Source organism: Psilocybe cubensis, chromosome 11 (genome assembly GCF_017499595.1).
Source record: "Psilocybe cubensis strain MGC-MH-2018 chromosome 11, whole genome shotgun sequence".
In the NCBI taxonomy this organism is placed as follows: Eukaryota; Fungi; Basidiomycota; class Agaricomycetes; order Agaricales; family Agrocybaceae; genus Psilocybe; species Psilocybe cubensis.
In genome coordinates this window covers 1,986,042-2,009,972 of record NC_063009.1, presented here as the reverse complement: position 1 = coordinate 2,009,972, position 23,931 = coordinate 1,986,042, and the positions used below count along the sequence as shown (strand labels likewise).

The 23,931-nt window shown below is 47.5% G+C and overlaps 7 protein-coding genes across 7 annotated transcripts; 5 read left to right on the top strand and 2 right to left on the bottom strand.

Moving 5' to 3' along the window:
• Positions 1-147: 147 nt before the first annotated feature.
• JR316_0011727 (uncharacterized protein) lies at positions 148-5,044 on the top strand (the record flags this gene model as incomplete). The annotated part of the gene is made up of 9 exons (XM_047897372.1): positions 148-1,176; positions 1,205-1,258; positions 1,315-2,460; positions 2,511-2,552; positions 2,612-2,917; positions 2,976-3,020; positions 3,072-4,079; positions 4,134-4,559; positions 4,613-5,044. 9 exons carry the CDS (start codon positions 148-150, stop codon positions 5,042-5,044), a joined length of 4,488 nt encoding a protein of 1,495 aa, XP_047743781.1.
• A 2,928-nt stretch (positions 5,045-7,972) lies between these two features.
• On the bottom strand, positions 7,973-8,894 carry JR316_0011726 (uncharacterized protein; the record flags this gene model as incomplete). Its single annotated transcript, XM_047897371.1, has 3 exons — positions 7,973-8,188; positions 8,235-8,327; positions 8,379-8,894. The coding sequence occupies 3 exons, from the start codon at positions 8,892-8,894 to the stop codon at positions 7,973-7,975; spliced, it is 825 nt and encodes a 274-aa protein (XP_047743780.1).
• Positions 8,895-9,761: 867 nt separating this feature from the next.
• JR316_0011725 (uncharacterized protein) lies at positions 9,762-11,418 on the top strand (the record flags this gene model as incomplete). Its single annotated transcript, XM_047897370.1, has 10 exons — positions 9,762-9,770; positions 9,822-9,921; positions 9,978-10,177; positions 10,227-10,368; positions 10,418-10,538; positions 10,608-10,667; positions 10,719-10,902; positions 10,966-10,987; positions 11,040-11,278; positions 11,335-11,418. 10 exons carry the CDS (start codon positions 9,762-9,764, stop codon positions 11,416-11,418), a joined length of 1,161 nt encoding a protein of 386 aa, XP_047743779.1.
• Positions 11,419-14,144: 2,726 nt separating this feature from the next.
• Positions 14,145-15,150, top strand: JR316_0011724 (uncharacterized protein; the record flags this gene model as incomplete). The annotated part of the gene is made up of 2 exons (XM_047897369.1): positions 14,145-14,301; positions 14,354-15,150. 2 exons carry the CDS (start codon positions 14,145-14,147, stop codon positions 15,148-15,150), a joined length of 954 nt encoding a protein of 317 aa, XP_047743778.1.
• A 1,805-nt stretch (positions 15,151-16,955) lies between these two features.
• JR316_0011723 (DDB1- and CUL4-associated factor 13) lies at positions 16,956-17,599 on the top strand (the record flags this gene model as incomplete). Its single annotated transcript, XM_047897368.1, has 3 exons — positions 16,956-17,076; positions 17,143-17,267; positions 17,417-17,599. The coding sequence occupies 3 exons, from the start codon at positions 16,956-16,958 to the stop codon at positions 17,597-17,599; spliced, it is 429 nt and encodes a 142-aa protein (XP_047743777.1).
• Positions 17,600-17,660: 61 nt separating this feature from the next.
• JR316_0011722 (uncharacterized protein) lies at positions 17,661-18,027 on the top strand (the record flags this gene model as incomplete). Its single annotated transcript, XM_047897367.1, has 2 exons — positions 17,661-17,719; positions 17,829-18,027. 2 exons carry the CDS (start codon positions 17,661-17,663, stop codon positions 18,025-18,027), a joined length of 258 nt encoding a protein of 85 aa, XP_047743776.1.
• A 252-nt stretch (positions 18,028-18,279) lies between these two features.
• JR316_0011721 (uncharacterized protein) lies at positions 18,280-18,841 on the bottom strand (the record flags this gene model as incomplete). Its single annotated transcript, XM_047897366.1, has 2 exons — positions 18,280-18,599; positions 18,655-18,841. 2 exons carry the CDS (start codon positions 18,839-18,841, stop codon positions 18,280-18,282), a joined length of 507 nt encoding a protein of 168 aa, XP_047743775.1.
• Positions 18,842-23,931: the final 5,090 nt, after the last annotated feature.

The window sequence follows — 23,931 nt, the reverse complement described above, 5'->3', positions numbered from 1 at the left end:
GCGAATACGGTTTGGCTGCTATCTTTTAGGTGAGTCCCTCTTTGTTTCCTTATTCCCGGTATTCACAAAGAGTTTTTGAATAAAGAGCCCCCATCTGAGTGTACAAAAGGTGACCTCGGGAAGGCAGGCATCCTCAGTATCATACCCATGTCGTCCACCCGACGGGAAACGTTGCCCCTCAAGGAGAGGATCGTGGCCTTACTTACTCCTTCGGCAACTGGATCTTCCACTGATCAAGAACCCTCCTCAATGGACACATCACCTGATTACCCGACGGAACGTCTAGAACAAGTAGAACAAGGAGGAGCTGGAGCTACTTTGTCCAACGCTACGCCTTCTAATGTAGCGGTTTCTTTTCCAATTCCTCCACCCGGACCTGCCGCAGATGAACACGGTGCACGTACAGCCTCCATTGCTCCCTCTGTTTCTCAGCCCACCAATGGCGCTAGTTTGACCAATCAGGTTCCTGTAAATGCGGTTATTCTCTTACCACCCCGGCTTGCTGCAGATGACCAGGGAGCCCAAGGATCTTCAGTCCCAAATCGTGTTGCTCCCTCTGTTTCTCAGCCCAGCAATGGCGCTAGTTTGACCAATCAAGCTCCTGTAAATGCGGTTACTCTCTTACCACCCCGGCTTGCTGCAGATGACCAGGGAGCCCAAGGATCTTCCGTCCCAGATCGTGTTGCTCCCTCTGTTTCTCAGCCCACCAACGGCGCTAGTTCGATCGATCAGGCGCCTTTCCGGTTTGCTACAGATGTTCGGGGTGCCCAAGGATCCTCCATTGCGAATAGTGTCTCTCGGCCATCCGCTGGACATATCCCACGGATTGGGTCTTCCGACGTGCTTTTTCCTGGACATTTCCGACAGAACGAGTCTTCCGCCAACACTAATCCTCCTCCGAACCCTGAAACGTCTATGGACATTGATCCTACACTACCTACGTCGTCAAATCCCAGTAGCACCTCTACATTTCCACGGTTTTTTATACCCGTTTTGTCTGGAAATTTGTTCAATTTCACTAGAAGTGATCCGAACCAGTCTAACCAGTCTAAGGCGAAGAAACGACGAGCTGCACCGGAAGACCATACCACCAAAGTCCAAGTCATCGAACAGAAAGACGTCGACATCGCAGAGCTGAGCAAGCAACAGGCACGTTACCCAAAATCTACTTTTCTTGTCATTTATGTATTCATTGCTTTTTTAGATCAAGCAGAGGGAAGAGGTGCTCAAGAAAATCATTGATGATGAACGAGCGGAAGTATGTTAATTTATTTCCTATGTTGCAAGATTTGCGTATTTACCACCATCGTACAGCTAACTAAGTCGAAGAATGCCATCAAAAATGCTGAAAAGAAAGCAGAAAGGAGCAAAAAGGAGGTAGAGGCTGTACGTTCGCAGTATACCAAGCTGTCGAAGGCAATGCGGACGGAGAAGGAGAGCTCCAAAGGGCTTGAAGAAACTGTTAAAACTCAACAAGGCGACCTCTCGTCAGCGTTGATCAAACTTCGGCGTGCAGAGTCCTTATCTAAAGCATACGACCGCCAGCGTCTTGAAGCTCAGGAGCGTCACGAGAAAACGAATGCCGATCTCGAAGCTGCGGTTGCTTCGCGAGGTCAACAACTCTTCGCACAAATCTCAGATTTAGAAAACGACATCGCTTGTCTGCAGCAAGAGAAATCCAGCGAAGTCAGTACGTTACAGCGGCAGCTCCAGCAAGCAAATTCGAGGATTGAAGATTTAAGTGCCTCACAAAATACAGCGGCCCTTGCACAGGAACAAATTAGCTCTCTTCAGCAACAGCTCCGGGACGCGAATTCGACAATTGAAAATCTCAACGCATCGCAACGTGCAGCAGCAACGTTACAGCAGCAGCTCCAGCAAGCAAATTCGAGGATTGAAGATTTAAGTGCCTCACAAAATACGGCGGCCCTTGCACAGGAACAAATTAACTCTCTTCAGCAACAGCTCCGGGACGCGAATTCGACAATTGAAAATCTCAACGCATCGCAACGTGCAGCAGCAACGTTACAGCAGCAGCTCCAGGCAGCAAATTCGAGGATTGAAAGTTTAAGTGCCTCACAAAATACGGCGGCCCTTGCACAGGAACAAATTAACTCTCTTCAGCAACAGCTCCGGGACGCGAATTCGACAATTGCAAATCTCAACACATCGCAAAGTGCAGCACACGCACAGGACCAAATCAATGCTCTCCAACAACAGCTAGAGCGCGCAAACACGACACGTGTGGAAGATCAACAAACTATCACGGGCCTCAATGAACGGTTGCGTGTTGCGTCAAACGAGATAACCCGCCTTACAGCACAATTACAAAACCAGCGAGAGGAGTCGCAGAAACAGTATCATGCGCTCGAACGCGATCTCAAGTCCCAAATGGATCTCCATCAACAAAAATCAGCGGACGCCGAGAACGCTCTGAAAGCAGAGCAAACTAACCGAATGGTTTGTCTGTCAATTTTTAATCATGGCATTGTTGCTGATACAGAGCACAGGCCGAGATGAATCAAATGAAGGCCACTTACGAGGATACGGTGGTAGGATTCTAGTTTAGCCTATGCCTCAACAAATCCGACTGATAAGGTATCATTATTAGTCCAGCCTGCGTCTCCAAGTTTCCAATCTGGCACAACAATGTCAGGCAAATCAAGGTCGCTTGAACGAGCTGGAATCAAGCAATACCGAATTCGGTAACACGACAAGTGCGTTGGAGGACATATTAAAGAACGAACGAATTAAGAATGAAGTAAATCTGTTCCCCTCCTTGTCAATCTTCGATTCTGATCACACCTCCAAGGTTTTGCAGGCTCGCATTAATTCAGTTATGAAGAACAGAACTCACAATACTGAGGATGATTATGAACCAACGGAAATTAGGAGGTTGGATGCCCGGCGGAGGCTGGTATGTTAAACAATCCATTCGTACGTAGTACCTAATAATTTACCTCGATGTCTTCTAGATTGGGATCAACAAGCGCAATGCCGGGTTTTCTATACATTCACGAGTACGCAATAATGTATGTGGTGATCTTGTTGATCCTAACGAGGTATCTTAGATTGCCCAGCGCGGACAATCAGCTGTTCCACCGTCAAATCCTCCTCAAAATGAAGCCTCGAGGGATGAAGATGACGAAATGGTAGATAGTTCTCCGCTCCGGAATTCGCCTCGAGCTCCCAATTCGTCACCCCCGCTGGACTCAGACGACGAACATATGGAAGATGGGACAACACACCAAAGACCTGTTCCAAGATCAGCATCACCTCGGCGATATATAATTCCGGGTTTTTTTCCTACAAGATATACCACAATTCCACCATCTCAAAGACGCAGGGATTCTAACCGCGCGACCCCTATCCCTCCTACAGGTCAGTCAGCAACAGAGCGATACTTTGCCGCTGCTATGCAACGGCTAGGGCGCCTTCCCGCTTCAAACTCTACCATAGCGCCTACCTCTGCTACCTCTGCGGTGAATGATCCTTACCGTGCTGCCTATCAAGCTCGTCATGCGACCCGCCCTACTGTCAGTCCTGTCGTTGATCGTACAGTTCCAGCGATGCCTACCACGCCAACCACGCCAAGACATTCGGCCTCCGAAGTGCGAACGTCTAACACATCTGTCCCTCCCAACTCCTCAACTGCAAATCCTCAACTCGCTGCCTATCAAGTGCGTCATGCAAATCGCTCTGGTGCCAGTACAAATCCTCAACTCGCTGCCTATCAAGCTCGGCACGCAGAACGCTCTGGTGCCAGTGCCCAGCGCGCAAAATCTCCTGCCACTGCTCAGCCGGCTCCTCCGATGGCCAACACGCCAAGGCATCCGACTTCGACCGTTACGGCTCCCAATATGCCTTCAGACGATGATCAGCACCCTTCGCCACGACCCAATACCGATAACATGCTGATTGAATGTATACAAACTATGACTGCCAGTGTCAACGGCTTGCGGGATGATTTGGCAAACGGAAGAGGACCCAGAGTACGTCAGACGCCTACGAAAGTCAAGTCTCCCTTCAAAGAGAAGGCTCCAGCTAGGCCTCGTACAATTGACCGCACACAGTTGACGGTATAGTTTTTACTACCTATATATCAATGCTTTACTTAAGCCCAGAATTTTTAGCAAGCAGTGCGCCTACATCTGCGCAAATGTCTTGATCTCCCTGCAGATCATCGTGACAGCCAAATCTACTCCGATCTTGATAATATTCACATCGCCGACGAGGTTGAAGTGGATCGTTTAGAGCGCCGACGACGAGATCCTCCGACAATGACACCTTTCCAGTTGTATTTTGACAGAGTCAACACACAATGGAACCGTCACATGGCAAACCTCTTTGCAGATTCTTTAGTGCGACAATATCCAGAATATCGGGGGCAAGAGGAAGAAATTGAACAATGTTTCCTTCGGCGTCTCACTACTCTAAGGGATTACATGTCCAACGCCATGCCACGGGGGGATGAAACTGAACAGGATGCGGGAAATAGACTGTTGATGGAGAAAGAGGGACGCGACCGGTTTAAGCGGGTTCGTCGTCGTCAGACTAAAGTAAGCTATCAAGTTAGTCCGAATTCCTTGCTCTAACGGCCTTTACTTTGCAGCTGTATGAGACCCGTGTTGATAGTGCTCAACAGGCGAACATGCCAAATCATGCGCGGACCATTGTGACGCTAGGAGATGATGGGATGAGTTCCGACGAGAGCGATTCTGAAGAGCGCGGAATCCGAAGCGTTAGGATATTATATTGGCGAAATCCACGGCTACTGAACACCGTGACGGATGCCGATAATGCTTTGCCAGCCACGACTGCATATGGTGGTAGGCGCCCCGGAGGTCAACCTGATGTCCGTCAGCGGTTAAGGCAAGGGCAAAATTACAGTACGAGGCCTGCCCCAACTAGACTCCCCATAAACTACTACAATCCGGTCTGGTTGAATACTTTATCCGACCTTGAACTACGATTGCTAGACCCCCAGGCCGCTCAACCATTTCCAGGGGAGGACGACGAGGTGAATCCTGCAATCTATACCTAACATTTCGTGGCGCGCAACTTTTCATAATTGTTACATATCAAAATTCTTCTACTTAGACTAATATAGCGGTTTCGTGGTCCATGTTATCAGTAGCTTGAAAGTTTGTTTTCCGATCAATTTACCTTTAATTCTTGTTATGAGCGTATTTTCTTTCGTCACTGAGCGAGTAACATTATTTCTCAGGCCATCTCCATGCCATCTCCAGGTTTGAACGCTCTTTCTAGTCTTGATCGGCATCAAAACATCGCGCGCGTTGGCCATGGGTTCCGTCGCGCGCAAAAACAATTAAACCGACCTAGGAATGGATGTCTATTTGCGTATGCAGTGAACTTTACACAACGGAAAATTATTGCACTAAGTATTCATAGAGCCAAAACTAAATATGATTTACAAGAAAAACATTATTGCGGGACTAAGTATCGAGATGAGACTGAGGAAAGAAGAAAAAAAATAGAAGCATGAGTGGAACTTGGGTGCGAAGATATACGAATAACCGAGATGCTACTGCCAAGCTGGAACGCCTTTGCACATTCCGCACTACAAGGTAATCAGAACAGAATCGGTGAACAAGCAGTTAAAATATACGAACAGGTTGGAGTCCTGTCCTAGTAATATTCCAATTCACGAGGACCCAATCGCGAGGTCTCGGCGGAAGGACCGTACGGGTCGACGTCTGTAACGAGATATATATTTTGGCCCGATCGATGGAGGAAGCGATATCGACAAGGGTTTTGAAGTCCATGGATTCTCTGCAAGAACTTTAAGATTCAAAGGTAGCACGCCGTAAAAAAACTGCATACCTCCATGATGTTTATGTCGTTTTGCGACCAAATATGGTCGATTGCTTCCAGAATATTGGCAGTTGTCGGCGTATATGAATTAGCGAAAGAACCGTCGAGGAGGCTGCGGACTGTATTGACAGATACTGGCATGGAAACGATATAACGACGTTCGCTTCGCAGTCCGGAGCGCAATAATGGGGCAGGGCGTGAGCTCAAATTATTGAGGTTTAAAAGGTGTGGAGAAGGGTTGTAGACAACCGTGTAATAATCGTAAAAAGTGAACACAGCGAGCAACGTCATGGGTGAAAAAAGCGCGAGAAAGAACCATAAACCATTGTGTGTTAAAATGCCTATGCCGACCAACATGGTGCCTACGACAAGCGTTGTGACAGCGAAGCATAAAATGCCCATGATGGTGGATGGGTGGAACGAGGTGGGAGTTGGCTTCACATTAGATCTTAGCCTATTTAAACACTTTCGAGGTTTAAAACACAAAGGACATACGAAACAAAGAGATAGACGTTCGGGACTTTAAACTATTCATTAAAATCTTCACGAGACAGTCCGTGACCCTAATGCGGGCCTGACGCGCCTTCTACGCGACCTGACATTCAAATAAAGTAAGTTGCCTGCAATACAGAATTATTTTCAGTTGAAGGTGCAACTTATGGGGAGACTTTTTCACATAAACCCTTATGGTTGCATTCGTTCATAGAAAGTCGCGGTAAAATTAAATAGAACCAGTGACTCTGACATTGTTACAAACTCATGAATTATTAGAACAGGAAGCATGGCGCAGGAACTTAATACCCTTGCTCGAGATTATCTTTCCTCCGATCGTTGACGTTGATGTTGTTGCATATATTGGAGATGGGGTGTCAATTCCGAATAGGTAGATATTTTCTCAGGGGGTATCGGTGATCGCTGTGGGGAAATTCTTGATAAGTACAAGGCAATGCGAACTATACGGAAGCTGAACGTACTGCTTGTATCCCGACTATATCTTCGGGAGGGCCTTCTTGATACATGATCTGTTGAAGGTAGGGACAAAGTTGGCAAATATACGGGCACGGATGAGGCTCGAAGTTCGATCGATTAGTGGAGGAAGCCCCGGGGTCAATTGTGGGATGTTGAACTCGGACCAAAATACTCAGATAATCACTTGGAAGAGTGACGTCGAGTAGCTCAGGTGGCCGAGTGAGTGAGACCTGATTGTATGGCAAAGGACTTCGGTTTGCATTATTTGCGAGTGATACGTGTGATCGATAAGTAAAGCGTTGGTTATACGGGGGGTTTCGATTTGCATTATTCATGGACTTCGTGCAACTGGGGCATTTAGGGTGCCCATCGCCGTCTGGAAAAGGTAGATGGGAATAGGTTGGTACAGATTGAGCGGGTGATGTGATGACATGAAATTGCCGCAATTGCTGCCGCTGTGTGTCCGGGAAGTGATAGTGGTTTCTGGCGCAATATCCGTCTCCCGATTCCATAGTTTTGTAGATGGTAGCAGACGACAAAAGTCGTGGGGAAGGGAGAATCGCAACTTTTATCCTGTGACTTTCGAGCGACCCTGGATAGTTTAGTTACCTTGTAGTTACCTAATCTTATCTCCACAACAGTTGTACTCACAGTGTAACGTTATGGCAGATACAATAAGTTATTGAAGTTCGGCCGGCGTGTTCAAACGTGTCTAGATAAGTTAGAATCAAGCTTGGGTTTCGATGTGTTCAAGACTTACTTGTCAAAATGGGCTCGGAAGCGGATCATAGCTCATGTCTAATTTGTCTTCTGACAGAAAACTTCCATTAAACTTTCGGAGACGATGTGCATCCTCACAGTGAGCGACTATGACTTTAAAATTGAGACATAGGGATTTCCACATTAAGACATTTGATAATGGTATGGGAAGAAAGGTTGTACAGGAAACGAGCGACGGGGTAAAGAAAAGCAATGTCAACGAGTTTCAAACCCGAATAGTATGCAATAACAGATGCAGGAGGAAAGGAACGTGGATTAGAGTCGGACATGAATAGTGCATGTGGAAATGAACGTGAAAAAAAGAGTAGAGAGGAGAGACCATTACAAATAAAGGAAGGACAGGTATAACAAGCCAGGGCACAATGGTATAGAGTTGGGGGGAGGGAATTCAGGCCTCTTCATCGCTACCACTGCCGCCCTCGCTAGACGATTCATGCGAGCCCTCTTGGTTATTGATAGCTTTACGAACGCGCACAGCCATTTTCCGCCCTTCTACCCGTCGCGAGGCTTCAGATTTGTATTTGAGGATCAATTTCAGGGCACTCTTGACAGGCCAACAGTTGTCGTAATTAGCCAAAACAGGCCAGTGCTCGGGACGCATAGCCTGCAAAACATGAGATAAGTTGAGCAGAACTGAAACCAGAACACACCTTGTTGCATATTCTCTCAATCAGTCTCGGGTTTTGCGACCGATAACTAGCATCGAGCCGGAGAGTCTTGGTCGCCTCTCTGCGAAGCCAATCCTGTGTGATAGAGTAAAGAAAAGACATATAGGACGAACGAAATAAACTTACCTGCAGGGTTTCAACGTCCGATAAGGCCCAGTCGTGCTCGCCCACAAGTACATCTTCCAAATTAAAACCACCCGATCCTGGGCGACCGGGTTCACCTGGGGGCTTCCGGATAATGATGACTTTTGAAGTGCCTACTGGCGCAGACGAGGGCCCTGCGGTAGCGACACCTTGAGCGGGTAAAGTGGTTTGCGACGGCCCTGCCGTCGCAGCAGGGTTCGGAGGGTCTGGGTTCGGAGAGTTGGCAGACGAGGAAGTTGACTGTGAAGGGTTAGCAGGTGCAGGGGCAAGTGAGGGGTCGTCGTTATCGTCAGGTAAATCAGCGGAAGACCTCCTTGGTTCCCAATTAATCCTCATGGCTGTTTTGGGAACAGGAGGAGCAGAACGAGAGACTGGTGTAAAGTTGATATGCGATGTTACCATAGGGTGGTGAAATCCGATATAGGGTTCGGAGACGGCCATGGGGACAGGTTCCACCAGGGAACCTGATGACGAAGCTTGACGAGTAGTGTTCTCCATGGTCGTACGAGTAAGTTGAAAGGAGGCAGAAAAGAGCGTCTAAGAAAGGTTGGTGGTGAATTGATAATATGAGAAGGGTAGGATGGCGAGGGGCTTGAAATATACGCACAGTCGATAGCACACAGGCATTATCAAGTCGCTGTGGGCGTGTTTTACGCGTCAAACGGCTTTTGCGGAGGACTGCTTGATTGCTTTCACACTGATCTATTAGGTCTATTGATTCAGAAAGGGTACAATTACAAATTATACAGAAAGAACTCTTTCATCGAGGAAGACGATGTTTCCCCATGACGAGGAGATGAACAAAGAAGGTCGGAAAGGTGGTCCGGTCGCGCGCCAGCATTGATATACCGTGTTGATTTCCATGCCGCTTCGGCGAGTTGCCGAAGCGGCATGGAAATCTGTGCACTATAATATTCTCGTTCAAGCATTTTCGCACGGTTCGCTCTTCCTCCACCACGACCCGACAGTCTGTAAAAAATACGTAGTTTCAGCGACTCCTGTAGTTAGATTACTTCTTCTAGTAGAGTGAGAGAAACTGAAGTCTGCTAAAGCATCCCACCCAAACATAACTGAAAAATAACAAAGCTCGGATTGTATAGTGATAGTGAAAGGGATCCCGGGTGAGAGAATAAACGAAACAAACACGCTGTCGTCTCGTTGATGACCCGCTTGTGTCGAAAGGCGGATCCAGCGCTAGGCATATCTCCGGTGAGCTGAAAGGCAACACGACGTACTCAATCTTAAAGACAAGACACGGCAGGCTTTGAATAAAAGTACCTTCACCCCACAAATCAAACATTTTGCCACATTTGCCCGTACACCACAGTGCTATCCTATCTGTCTACTTATACCTACTTATACATCATGAACTTGGTACGTCGTGACATTTGAAATGTAGAATATTTACTTTAACCGTTGAAACAGAATAGCTCTTTCGTCCTTGCGAAGGAGTTGAAGAACCCAGGGATTGAACACGTTGATCACTTGCTCTTCTCGAGCAATGGAAAATTTTTGGTCGCTGCAGGTATACTATTTCTTTGCTTTTCACTATTGGAACGAGAATCTGATGCAACAAAATAGGTGACCGCGACAAGGTTTTTATATGGAACACGGAAACTTTCCGGACTGAACAAGTCCTCGAGAACAAGCAGTGGGGGCAAGTTAGTTGCCTAGCGTGGGCGTATACCGAATTACCTTCGAGGGAGCCCTCAACCGTATTATGCGTCGGGAATGTTTTTGGTGGTATGAGCATGTTTTTAATGGACTCTCGTTCTGTTAAGGTGTGCCAATCAGAGGATATCCTAGCGAGTCACTAATTCTCTCTCGTAGCCTTTCACGGAGAGAGGAACCGTAATCCAGCTGTTCACCCCAAATGACATCGTGGAGAACCTCGTATTTGATAAGATAAACGGCAGGCTGATTGCTTCCAGTCATTCCGGAGCTGTTAAGATGTATTCTGTTGATGCAGTCGGTAAGGGTTATTCCTGGTTTCTTCTGTACCATTTATTTATTGCCTGTAGCTGGCTCAGCGAATCTCGTCTGGGAAGCTCCCAGTAACCGACCTGGTATTCCGACGTCGGTCCTCTTCTTCGGGTCAACAAATGAAAAGTTGCTGTCCTTCGGACTAGAGAATGGTGACGTGTATGTTTATCAACGTAATATCAATTAACCACGCTGTTCAACTGTTCTAACTGTTCTTAATTCTGCTAGTTGTTGTCGGGACGCTTCCAATGGCGAAGTGCTCTGGACCAAAAAACTCGCCAGTGGGATGTACGCATATTAACATATTTTACCTTATATTCGACTGATAAGCTCATGTAGCGGATCTGCTGCGATTTCGAGCGACCAGACTGTTATCATCGTCAACAATCTCAACAACGGCAATTTTGATGTTTACCAAACTCCTGATATGTCTCCTCTCCAGACCCTAGCCGTTGGGGACTCCGTGACCACCCACAAATACTTCATAAAGCAGTGCCGTTTCATTGAAGGCACGAAACTGTCGGTGTGCGGTAGCCACACTAATAAGGTACATATCTTTGACGTAGCCAATAATTACGTTCTGCAGACCCTTACCTCAAGTCCAAAAGGTTTGATCTTTTGCCGTATCTTATGCTTTCTGACGCTCAAACATGTTCACAGAGGCTCACATGACACAGGCGATTGCAGTAACCATGGCGGAGAGTCGCAAAGTCTGTATTGCAGCATCTTCTAATGGCTTCATCTATCTGTGGGAAAAGCGGAGCCAGCCCTTTGTTGGCGTCGGTGAAACTCAAACACAGCCTGCAAATACGCTCCTTCACTATGCCAGAACCAATGGTCCCTTCATTGCTTTTGTCATGGCATGCACTTACGCTAACTGGGCACCATATCTTTTTGCTGTAAGAATTCGTCATCTGGCCTCAACTTTTATATCTAATAGCAATGTCTACCTTAGTTGTTCGCTTTCTTGACTTCGAAGGCGCAATATTACGGGCTCCTCAACGCAAATGAGGGAAATTTAGAAAATTTAGAGTTGTAGCCAGCATTTGTAGTTACGCGCACTCATAATGTGTATATAACTTTACGTGGTTTTAATGTCTGCGAGTAGCTAGTGGGATCAGGTCTGAAAGTCAGGCATTAGAAATACCTCAAAGGTAATGCGTGTTTGGTACAGGGCATACTTAAATGATACCATTATAGAGTTGTGAGCAAGGAGGATTTGCGAGGAGGTTAAGTGATCTTCAAACCGTAACTTATTGTGGTTTTGACCCCCTTTTTAGGTGCTAGAACTCCGAAGCAAAGTCCAGAATGACAGCGAAATCAGAGTTACACACTCAGCGCACTTGACGAGTCAAACTACGCTCTATGCTACCGGTCATCGTGTTCAATGAGGCTGGTTTAAAAGCCGTCGCCCGTCGCATGCGTCCCTTTCACGAGAGGTAAGCAGAAATTTTCGTTCTGATCATTCCAGGACATCGGTGCCCACGGCTCACTTCCATGAACAGGTGAATCTGCGGTCGAAGGGCAAGGTCGGGGTGAAATCTACACGATAGGGTCTCGACAACTGAGCAACACGATAATCTTCCACTCAAACGCACGTTATTTGGTCGCTGCTCAATCTGCGGGGGTTAAGCCGGTCACGATACAGGTCCTGAATCATACTTCGTCATAGGTAAGTTGAAGTTTGTAATACGTATATCTCTGGACGGATCTGTATCGCAAAATCTGATTTGCAAGAATCTGATATATTTGATTTAGATTAATTCGTTATTAAATTGTTCAATATATCACGGGCAGCCGACCAGGCAAGCCCACACTCATATTCATGCGTGAATCAGATAGCATTGGAGCGGAGAGCGTAGTGAGTCACTGGCTTCAAGTCTTCTTCCAACAGATACGGTGCTGATGGAAGATGAAACGGCACAAGTGACATTGGAGCTGGTGGAAATGGCGCTGGTAGACGAGTCAGAGAGGCGGGTCAGCTCACGGAAGGAGCACGTTCATACCCCGGAACGGTCATATCCACGCGCAGGTTATGCGCTCTGCACGCGCGTGAAGCTCTTTGTATGCGGTACACGTCTTCCGGGCCGGCCGGATCCGAACACGCTCATAACACGCTCAGCACGCCCTGAACAGAAGGAGTTGTACTTTCCACTATACCCTTGTACCCTAATCGTGCCTGTTTCCTGCACGCCACCTTGAACACTGTATGCACCGACGAGCTGCAAGACTTAACTCGCTTCTGTCAATCTAACTGCAAATACCGAGAAAGTTGATCTGTATGCGCCAATTGGAGGAGCACGTGTTGAGGTGCTTCCCGCGGCACACGTCTTCCGGGCCGGCCGGATCCGAACACGCTCAGCGCGCCCTGGAGTTGTACTTCCCACTATACCCATGTACCCTAATCGTGCATGTTTCCTGCACGTTACCTCGAACACCGTATGCACCGACGAGCTTCAAGACTTAACTCGCTTCTGTCAATATAACTAATACCGAGAAAGTTGATCTGTATGCGCCAATTGGAGGAGCACATGTTGACGCGCTTCCCATCTTTCTCGCTGTCTCTCAGGTCTAAAATTTGCGCACAACATACGCAGACCTCAATAGTTCCTTTAATCGGCAATCTTTACTGGGACAACTTATTCTTTCCCCCTCTTCTGGGTACGCCAACTTCCCTGCGAGCACTGACGTTACACCATGACCCCGTGCACCCTTCCTGTAGGCCTCTCCTTTCTCATGTTCTTCGCAGCATCGCCGTCGTCAACGCCAGCGACAGAACCTCCAACGCAACTGCAACGCCCCCGTCTACACATAGCGTCAGCGCCAGTTCATTTTTACCCAAAAAGACGACACTGTTGATTTCAGCGACTAGGGTGACGCTTAGACGCGCGGAATCTGAGTATCATATACTGATGCTCATGATTAGATTGTGTTCCTGATCCCCCTAGCTCTCCGATGTCCTACATAGTGTCTCCCCAGTCAAAGTCGTCGATCATAGTCGAAACACACCGTGTGCCTGTCAGTTGAGCTTGTAGGAAAGACGCCGTTGATGCCCCGCGCAGGTGTGTTTCCTTCCCCAGCTTGTCTTGCGTGACCTGTCAACCAATGCCATCGTTCTGTAGAATCGTCTTCGGCCTGTCCACCCTTCCATGACGCTCTGCGTTCAATGTACGTCGTGATTCCATACTGTCTATATCTAACCTTAATCTTCGTCTTCGTCATAAGACATCTAACATCCAAGTTCTACAGGACTACATACGAGGCGGAAAAAGACGTGCAGACGTGCAGATTAACCATCCACCTCCCCAAAACAGCTCAACGCTGAGATAAAGGCGCAGCTCTGCGACCCGTACGCCCACGACGCTGGCTCGGACACATTCTCCCTTACAAACATGATGAAGAGGAAGAGTCCGACGAGTTCCACGGGCTTGAAGAGCGCTTCCGTGGTCTCGATGAGATTGCTATCCCCGTCGCGGACGTGCACAACCTGGTTCCCTGCACAAAACCCAATATTGCTGGGTTCATGAAAATATTCAAGGTTTCCTTTCCCTTCCCCCCTTTTTTTAAAGGTGCTTATCGTTGTTGCAACCCATTTTCATCCGCATACAAACACGATGCAATTCATACAATATCTAACCAAACGCGCCAATTCGCGCAGAAGCAAACCCAACTCCCGTTCAAACCTCTTCATGTCTCCCGGACTGGCGAAATCCGTAAACGCTGGTAAAACGCTCAGCCAACGCTCAGCACGAGTGTATCGTGTGCATGGAGTGCATGAACGAGAACGCTGCATTTCCTCTCGACTTTACCTACGTACTTGTGGAATGCAGTAGATTAGTCTGCGGCTTCATGAGCAGTGCAGGAGGCGGGAGCAGACCTAATTTTCCAACCTGTCGTACTCGTCGCCATCAACGACAGGAGGGTATTATTATTTTCTTTATTTTTATTTTATTTACATTATTACCTTTACTTAGAGTTTGGGACAGCTGTTGCGTCTACGACATTCTCGCTCGCGGGGGGGATGCCGCTTCCGCTTCGACGAGATGAGCATGGGATGCCGATCTCAAGTGTAGCGCCCGTGGGCACGTCGGATGCGAGTAGGGAGTCGATGGATGAGAGGGGTTTGTTGATGGAGGCGGTGGTGGTGTTGGTGAGCGTTGATGATTTTTTAGTTGGGTGTAGGGGTGGTGGCGAGTGTGTATGTGAATGTGGATGGGCATGTGCATGTGGGGAAGGGGAGGGGGAAGAAGAGGATGGTGGATGTGAAAGGGATGATGAGGATGGTGGATGTGTGAGTGAAGAAGCAAGTGGCATCAAGGACGGGAGCAAAGGCGACGCCTTCAGTTTCGGCGAGTCGACAGAGAGAGGGAGCGGCGGGAGCGGTGGGGAAGTCGGCAACCCCTTTGCCTGCAGTTGCATCTCCTTCGAGCGCGGCCTACCTTCATCCACAACACCAGCACCAGCAGTCACATCCTTCTCCTTATCTTTATCTCTATCAGACGAAGCAGAAGCAGCACCCGAAACGACCGACAAAAGTCCAGACGACTTGACCGTACGGATCGTATCACTCGATCCCTTCCTGCGAAGCGTCGCAACACTCGAACTCGACGCCGAGCTACTCGTCTTTTTATGCTCGTTACCCGACCCCGACCCTGTTCCTGTTCCTGTCCTCTGCTTTTACCTCTACTGCTACCAACAACGAAATTCCAGAGTGGCAGAGCAGCGAGATGGGAGTGGACGCGTCAATGTTGCACTCAGCGGCGGTCCTTGAAGGCGCGATTCATATCTCCAGGTGAGTAGAGTTTGTGTATTGTGATTGGATGTGTACTCAACCGATGTGCTGCAGTGTTTCTGCATGCTGTCCCCCTCTCACATCTACCTCCCACATCCTCGCCGCTGCGCCAAGTGACAGCAGCATCCCCTAAACGACGCCCTGGTATTGACTCCCCGCCCATCGCTGCAGTTCCAACCGATTGCAAACGTCGACGACGCACCTCTACAAGGTATGTGTATTGCAGTATGTAGTCTCAACGACGGCGCTGACGGTGTGCTTGACAGAACAATCTTGAGGATGTAGTATGGTGAGCAGCATCCCCTAAACGGCGCCCTGGTACTGACTCACCGCCCATCGCTGCAGTTCCAACCTATTGCAAACGTCGACGACGCACCTCGACAATCCCCTCTGCCTCTCTCGTCAACAACATGCCGCCAAAACGCGATGCCATAGCGAGTGTCCGTTGCAATGCATGCTACGCGGCGTTTGACTTGACGCACAGACACATGGACACGCGGGCGCGGTTGCGACAGGGAACAAAACAGTACGCAGAAACCTGACAGTTTATAAACACATTGCTGACGCACCTTGCCAGTGAGGCGCTCCTCACCGACTACACTTCACAGCCTGCTGCGTACACAGATGTGGCGGGCACTCGGAACGCAATGCCATAGTGAGTGTCCGTCGTAATGCATGCTATGTGGAATTTGACTTGACGCACAGACACACGGACATGCTGGCGCGGTTGCGAGTGGGAACAAAACGGTGAGTAGAAACCTTGATAACCCATACCTACAGCATTGACGCACTTTTCCAGCAACGCGCTCGTCGTTGGCCAGCGGTTTCTTTTCATCGCAACGCACCCCGGTGTCAGTCGGTCTCCGGTGTGCGTACGCTGTTGTGGCGGGCATTCTTGGGTAAGTAAAGGTCCTTTCCATCATCTCCTATGACAGCCCCCGACACCCTTGATCCATAAGAAGATACGAGGCCAACGATGGTGATTTGAAGTGACTGGAAGTGGTAAAACAACAGTGAGCATCAGAGTATGACATAGTTTTCCAATGACTGACCTCTTGCCGTCGCAGTACCCCTCAACTCCCTATCGCAGTCGCACGCCAACAACACCGATACAGACACGCTGAAAAGACAAGAGGTGAGCAAGCGTGAAATTCCAGCTGCGTAGGTAACTTACAAGTATTCGCAGTTCGTCACTCTGCTCCCTTGACCCCGCCTGTGTCGTCGTCGTCATCGTCGATCTCAAAGAAGGAATGGCAGGTAAGGTTAGTACAGTAATTAAGACTGATAAAGGGTGGTGACGCACCTTGGCAGGACATTCCTAACAAGGCGCATCGTGTACGACAACGCGACTTGTCATAGCGCGCACCCCGCCATCAACTAGTATACAAGCGAAGGTAAGTGAGCAGAAAAAGAGGAAGAGTCTCACTCACATGACACTGTTGTCCCAGATCTTTCCCGCGGTGCGAACTCTCATCGCAGCGCCGCCGTCTCGAACCCAAGGTGCGATTGGCTGGTAATGACACGAGGGCGATAGCGGGGGATTGGAGGACGCTGGAAGGATGGCCGTACGTCCACGCCGCTGGCTCAGTCGACACCCTCTGAGAAAGAGGAGGATGAAGAGTCAGGCAAGAGCTTAGAAAATCTCAGTACTCCAACATGACCCGTCTACACACATCTGCCAATGCGGCCTGGAGACCCCCGACGCCTACATCTCGGAATTTAAACCCCCTTATGCACCCTTTGCCCGTGCGAGAGAACGAACCCGTGCTTTGAATGCGGTTAAAATGGAAAGGATGTTCGCGAAGCCGCTTGTGGACAGTCTGGAAGGGCACATCGATGCTGTTGAGGTCCTGTACAGGCGACCTGGCTCCCTAACAGGTGTGGCCAGTGGAAGCTGGGATGGAGGTGTGTGCGTGGGTTCTCTAATCACGCAGGCGATAATCACTAAATGATGGAATTGGAATAAACCAGGAATAATCCTCCACAATCTTGCAACCCGAAAACCGATCGCCAAAATTCCCCAGGCGCACAAGGGAAAGCGTCAGGGCTATGCTTCTCTCCGGATGGTCAAAGGCTTCTTAGCTGCGGTGTCGATCGTAACGTGAAGCCTATGGGCCGTTGGAGACGATAACCTGAATACGGAGGTGGTAAGTCAACACCCTCGGACGACAGCGCTGCATGTCCGCATCAGCGCTTCTTTTATTTACTGAGCTCAATTTCTAATCCTTTAACCGTTGCCCTTTAGCCTCTTAATGTATTCCCGGGAAAGCTGCGTTTAAGCGAGGATCAATCTATCCATCTTCTCACTTTCCCAACATCAACCGAAACTATCACATCTGTACGATTTAATGAGCGAATCATCGGTGCTCGCAAGTATAGGATCCGACGGGACATTCACGCTGTACGATATCAGGACTGGAAAGGCTGAGCGACGAGTGGTTATGCAGGTAAAACTCATCTCATCCTAACCACATTTTTTTAATCTCACCATGGATGTGCACGACCTTTCTCCCTACACAAAGCTCAATATTACCGGGTTAATGAACAGGTACGTACTGCGTTATTACCATGTCTTAGGTTACACATCGTGACGTCTAGTTGGAGGCGTTAATTCATCGTGCCGATAAATGTAGTTTTAGCTTCGATTGTGCTTAGAGGTTCGTTTTGCTGCTGTACCGGCAGCTTCTGCGAGGATGTAGAGAATTTGTGAACGAATACGGCACTGGCAATTCTATCGCAACACCCGCAGAGTTTACACCCCGCAAAGGACATCTTGACCCACAACTCCCTGACTCACCCATCATACGAGCAGTCGATTATCAACGGGTCACTCGGCGAGCCAACTTATTTCATTAATTATGAATGAACCGGAGTGAACTTGACTGAGAAATAAAATGGATATGCGACAGTATAATACAATATGAAACAGTAGACTACACATTAGAGGTATCGTTGAATACAAAAGTGAGCGTGTATATACAGCAGATCAAATACTGAAAATCGAAAGCAAGAAAACAAGAAAACGATTAGAAAGATGACGGGGAGTAGGGTAGTGGGTGAGTCCCCCAAGAAGTTATAAAGACGCTGGAATGACGCTGAGAACGCCTGCTAGGTGCGGAAGGGGGAAACCTCGTATTTCTTGCAGATTGCGAGATACTCGTTCCTCGACGGATACTTGGCGCGAATCTGCGCCTCGATAGCGATGTCGTTCAGCCGGTGCCTATGGTCGAGAGCGAATCGGTCGATGTTGATATTGTGCGCTTCGGGCGTCATAGGCCGGGTGAGTGCGCGTTTGTTGTCGAGAAGGGTATGAAGATCCATTATTTCTTGACGAATCCGAAGGAGGTCCTCGATTTCCTCGAAGTCGGCGTTGCAGTCAGCGTCGGTGGTGCGTAAATTCTGGGCTTCGACATCCGTGATTTGAGCGCCTAACGAAACTGGGATGAGCAGATTCAAAAAAAAAAAAAATTCAACGATGCGTACGATTGCGACCTCTGACCATCACCGGGGTATCGCTACGCTCTTCGATATAACGAAAGACCTCCCCACAAACCGACCCCACATACGCGGATACGCGCTCCGTTATCCAACATCCCGACGCGATGCTGTGCTTCAACCCATACTTGAAGCCTACGATGGCCGAAACGACTTGAGAGATGAGTGCAGCCATGGTAAGAGATTCGCGGTTAACGAATAAGCGGGTGGGTGTGGAGATCGATGTGGGTGGTAGTCGGTAAGAGCGAGTGAGCGAGGGAGTGAGTGGTTGTGGTTGTGGTTGGTGATAAGAAAGGCTGCGGGAAAGTTGTGTAAGTGGGATCAATTTATAGATGGTGGTGACAAACGATGGCAAACGAACAGATTAAAGTACTCACTGCAGACTCACACTAGGGAAGGCCAAAGATTCAGAATTTTCAATGTCTGCAGGTGAGTCGGGTGTAGGCGCGCCAGGTAGGGCGCCAGCTATATTAAGTACCCAACGAGTGTAATAAATAGAATTGCGCAAAACGCTGAAAATATATCATATTTATTAATGAATCGCGCACTACACATTGACGACTGCGAGATTTTTCAAAGGGCAGCGAGTCGCCAGAACGACGCATGCCATCGTGTTATCATCGTCTGCGAGTCGACATCGCGCCAAAAATGCGAATTCTTCGCGCGCTTGTCGACTCGCTCAGCGAGTCGATTACTGTAAGTTCAGGTGTATGTTTAACTTACAGCACTTACTTACAGGAATTGTGTAAGTATGACATACACAATTTGTTTTCTTTGTGTGTATGTTTTACTTACACAAGTGCTGTTTGTATGACTTACAGCAATTGTGTATATTATACTAACACCGGACAAAAAGAAATTGTGTAATCTCGGTGTTTATTCTATTTACAGTCTACTTACAGCAATTGTGTTTGGTCGGCATACAGCCACCAAACACAATATGTCTTTGCCGACTGTTTGTTTTTCATACACGTGTGCTGTATGTCGAACTTACAGCGAAACTTACATAAGACATGTAAGTTTTCTGCTGTATGTTTAACTTACAGCGGTCGGCGCCCGCAGTGCAAATAAATTTAACCGTTCGCATTGATACTAATTACAATTGTAACCAAACAAATGAAAGAGAGATAAGGTTGCACTGATATTCCGTGGGCGCGTAAGCCTTTGGCACGATAACATGCAAAAAGATGGGCTAGATGGCCGAACAACGCAAACCTGGCAGAAAAATATCAGTAAAATAAGCAAAAGGTTACTAAGAGCTTGTTTAAATGGAATTTGAAAAGGGAGACGTAGAACACACTCAATCCTGATCGTTAAAGAACATGCCTTACGAATGGTGCAATCAATCTAGCACGCATAATAAAAACTACACAGCATACGAGCAATAATGACTGAAAAACAAGCAGACAGAATAATCTCCAGAACATCAAAACACTGTATGAAAAAAAAAAATCAGTCTAGACAAACCTCAAGGGTAGTCGGTGAAATTTCCTGGGTTGAATACCCCACTGGTTTGACTATTCGCCCCATTATCCTCAACGGATTCCCCAGCCTCTGATGTCGGACTACACCGTGGCGCAGTTCGCCCCATGATTACCAAGTCATTGTCTGGACCTTGGGCAACTTATTCTGATGTTCAAACGCGCCGTCTTGGAGATCTGGGCGAGTTATGTTACTTTTTTCATTTGCTGCTTACTTGCATGGAATTCCTTCGCAATGTGGATACAGGTCGGATTGAGATTGTTTGATTTAAGGATGTGCATCTCGTGCGTCTCGGACGTGTACTCATATGGCCTTGGCAAATGAGCATTCAGGTACTGCCTGTGGGTTTTCATAAATCTATAATTATTGTAGACGTAGCTGGGAGGACACCGACACCGCGCAAATAGATCGAATTCGCGCGCAAACAACAGTTACAGTGGATGATGGAGGAAAAAGATTATACTATACCACTGGTGTTAGGATATGCGATATAGTATTTTGGCGTTTACTACGTTGTCTGCATGCGAGACCCTGTATAATAATATAAGACGAGAGAGACACAGTGTCCGTCTGCCATGATGTTGGAGACGGGGTCGAGATGTCGTATGAGAAGCAAATGAGAAGTTTGATGCTGATCAGGAAGGCGCAACATGTCGGAGATTGAAAATGATATCGGAGCCTGAATTCACTTTGGGAGTCTGTCCTGGGTAAGTCGTAGGTCCACTCCGGTTTACTTCCTTACCACCACCTTGTCGGTCCACGCCTATACCTGAGAGCTTGTCTGTTCCCGCTTCAATCATTCTTTTTTCTGATTCTTATCGACTCTGCGGACATTACTGTTCCTTTAGTCAAAGATTCTAAACGATCTCCGATTCCGTGAGTAAAGTACTACTATCACTACGATGCTCGTTACTGACTGATTGATTACCCGTATCAGGGCCAACGTCCTTAAGCGTTGCATAATGAACGCAAGTCTCTCTCTCTGATACTTTGCATGTTATCCTCATTTGTGGAAAGTCCCAATCAACACCTCACGTATTTCGCAAATAACGCCCAAACCCATAGAGGCAGGGTAAGTATATGCGCTTTTTCAACGCATACATTTTGGTTTCTCACTCATTTCCCTCTTATCGTGATTCAGGTTTGAAAATTTCCTCATTTCTCAATTCGCACTCGCACCCACTGTAGCCACAAAAAGAGGTAAGCATATGCGCTTTGTTGACGCATATATTTGGGTTTTTCATTCCTTTCTTTCTGACCCTAGGTCAGGCTTGCAAAATATCTTCGTTTCGCGAATTACACAGATGCCAATAGATACGAAAAGAGGTAAGTATATGCGCGCTTTTAACGCATATATTTTGTCTTTTCATTCCTTTCCTTCTAATACTATGTCAGGTTTGCCAAATCTCCCCATTTCCCCAATTACAGGAAAGCCGGAGACACGAGAAGAGGTAAGTATATGCGCCTTTTGAACGCATATATCTTGGTTTTTTTACTTCTTCCCCTCTTACCCGATGAGATCCCAGACATATGCTCTCGGGGCTGAGACGACTCTGATTAATAAAATGGTCTTCCTCAATGTTCCGCGCAAACTGTTGTGGGGTAAGAATGGTACTTTACCTCGTGCATTTTCGCAGCACTTATCACTCAAGTTTGTTCCCTAGGTTTAGAAGAATTGGATTTCAATGTGTGGTGATCATTCCCGGATGTAGGTCTATGCCGTTTCTCATCTTCGGTTTTTCTCTGAGATTCGGCTTACATGTTCACCGGTATTCATATAGCTCTGAAAGATTACCGATTAAACCTATTACCTGTGTGCAGGCACGTGTTTCTGTATTTAATGCAACTCGACATTTAATATATCGAAACAGAGCCCGGAAATGTTAGTGCAGGTTTCCTTCTGCTGGGGAACGCAATGGATGCGTAACTTGACATCAACCCTCATGTGTGCTGCTTTCCGAGGCATGAGAAGACGTTAGGAAACTGGGAGGAAACGTGAACAGGAAGGTGATATACAGAATTACAAGCAACGGTGAAGCTTGTCCACTTCTACAAGTGTTTACCTCCCCCGAAGGAAGCAGACAAAAGCGACACTGGGACCAACGACAGAAGACGATCGATGACCCCCTATTTTATAAATCTCGACATGATCTTCAAACAATTGTCGCGCATCAGTAACAGCTCTACGCGTATCTGGAAGGTTGTCGAACTCTGACTTTGGATTAAAGTCAAGATTCAAAATCCCGAAAATTATGTCGACAATTCATCCGACTTTCCCTTTGAACTTGAAAACTAGCCCAAACCTTTCGCCGCTGTCGAAAAATTCCTTGAGGGTCTCGCATGGATTGTGGACCCACGATTAAAGAATTTCATAGAGGATATTAAGAAGAACCTCAAGCATCTTTTCAAGGGAAGGCAGTACAAGTCGCCATTCCTTCACATCATGGCATATATGGAAGCTTGACAACTACGGAGGAATGCACTGAGGCTAGGGCATTGTGAAATGTCCTAAACATTTTCCATCTATTCCGAATTGGTGTGCCACTTCCGCACAGCAACTGTGATAAATGGTGCCAACTCCGACTACCACACTGACCTGGACAACATCAAAAAAACAAGTATCATACAAATCAACCCGGACAAATGGAACGAGACCTGAATGCAGCACCCGGTACTGCATGGAGCTTCCGCGCCACGCGATTACACTAGTGTGCACTAGATCTGCTTTGTGTACAAAGAAATGTACACCTGCGACGCGAAGACATTTGGCGATATCATGAAGATCTTTGTCGAGTTTCTTATTGGTTTGTGTCTTCGCTTTTAATTTTGTCAAGTCATTTAGACTGACCTGTTGCATTGCAACTCTTCAAGCATGGTTCTGTTCTGGCTGGTTTTATTGCAACACTAGTCCCGTAAATCTGCTTGTTTATGGAGATAAAGGCGAGCTCGCTAACTTGGCGTATGCCAGCTGTGCTCGGACCCCAACCAGAAAGTGTCCTATATTGAGCATACTGGTCAAATGGTCCTTGGATATGAACATCATCTGAAGGACTCAGCATAACAGGAAACAGTGGAGAACCCTGCAGTTGAAAAGACGATCGCTGGTCAAAGTTGTATCAGACCCGACTGTCGTCAAGGTCAGCGCGTTACGACCCTCGTAAATGATTCGACAACGTTGAAAGAGTAACCGCAAAGAGCCATCAATGGTAACGACTAAAGAGTATTTGGCCATTGGGTAACGATAACGAGAATTCAGAAGATCAGAAATTAGATTCATCAGAAATAATGATAGAAAAGCGCCAGAAGATTATAAGATGGGGTCGGCCATTAGCTTCGCTGGCACCAGCAATCGCACTGTTTAGGCTAGCATTTGGTCTTGGAGGTAGGCCGAAACGGTGGATAGACTGAGGTAAGTGGGTGTCCATTATCATGAGCACTTGAAAACATATAGAAAACGCTGAGACTCTGAGAGTCAGAGACACGAGAACTTGTGCAACTCGGGCATGAAGATGTGAAGCGGCGATAGTGCATCTCTAACGATGTACGTAGAAGCTGGTTTTAATTCATCAAGCAACCTTTGCTTCGCTTCGTGTCGTGTCGCATTTTGATACGATGCAGATAGAGGATATAAAGTGAAGTTGTCAAAGCTTCCCTTTTACCGTAGTGATTGAACCAATTTTGAAGCAAAAACCGAGTAAAACTCAGGAGACGGACCGCAGTGGACCCAAAAAAAAATATGCAAATGACTCCTCGACCTAAATTAAAATTTACCAAATGCCTCCG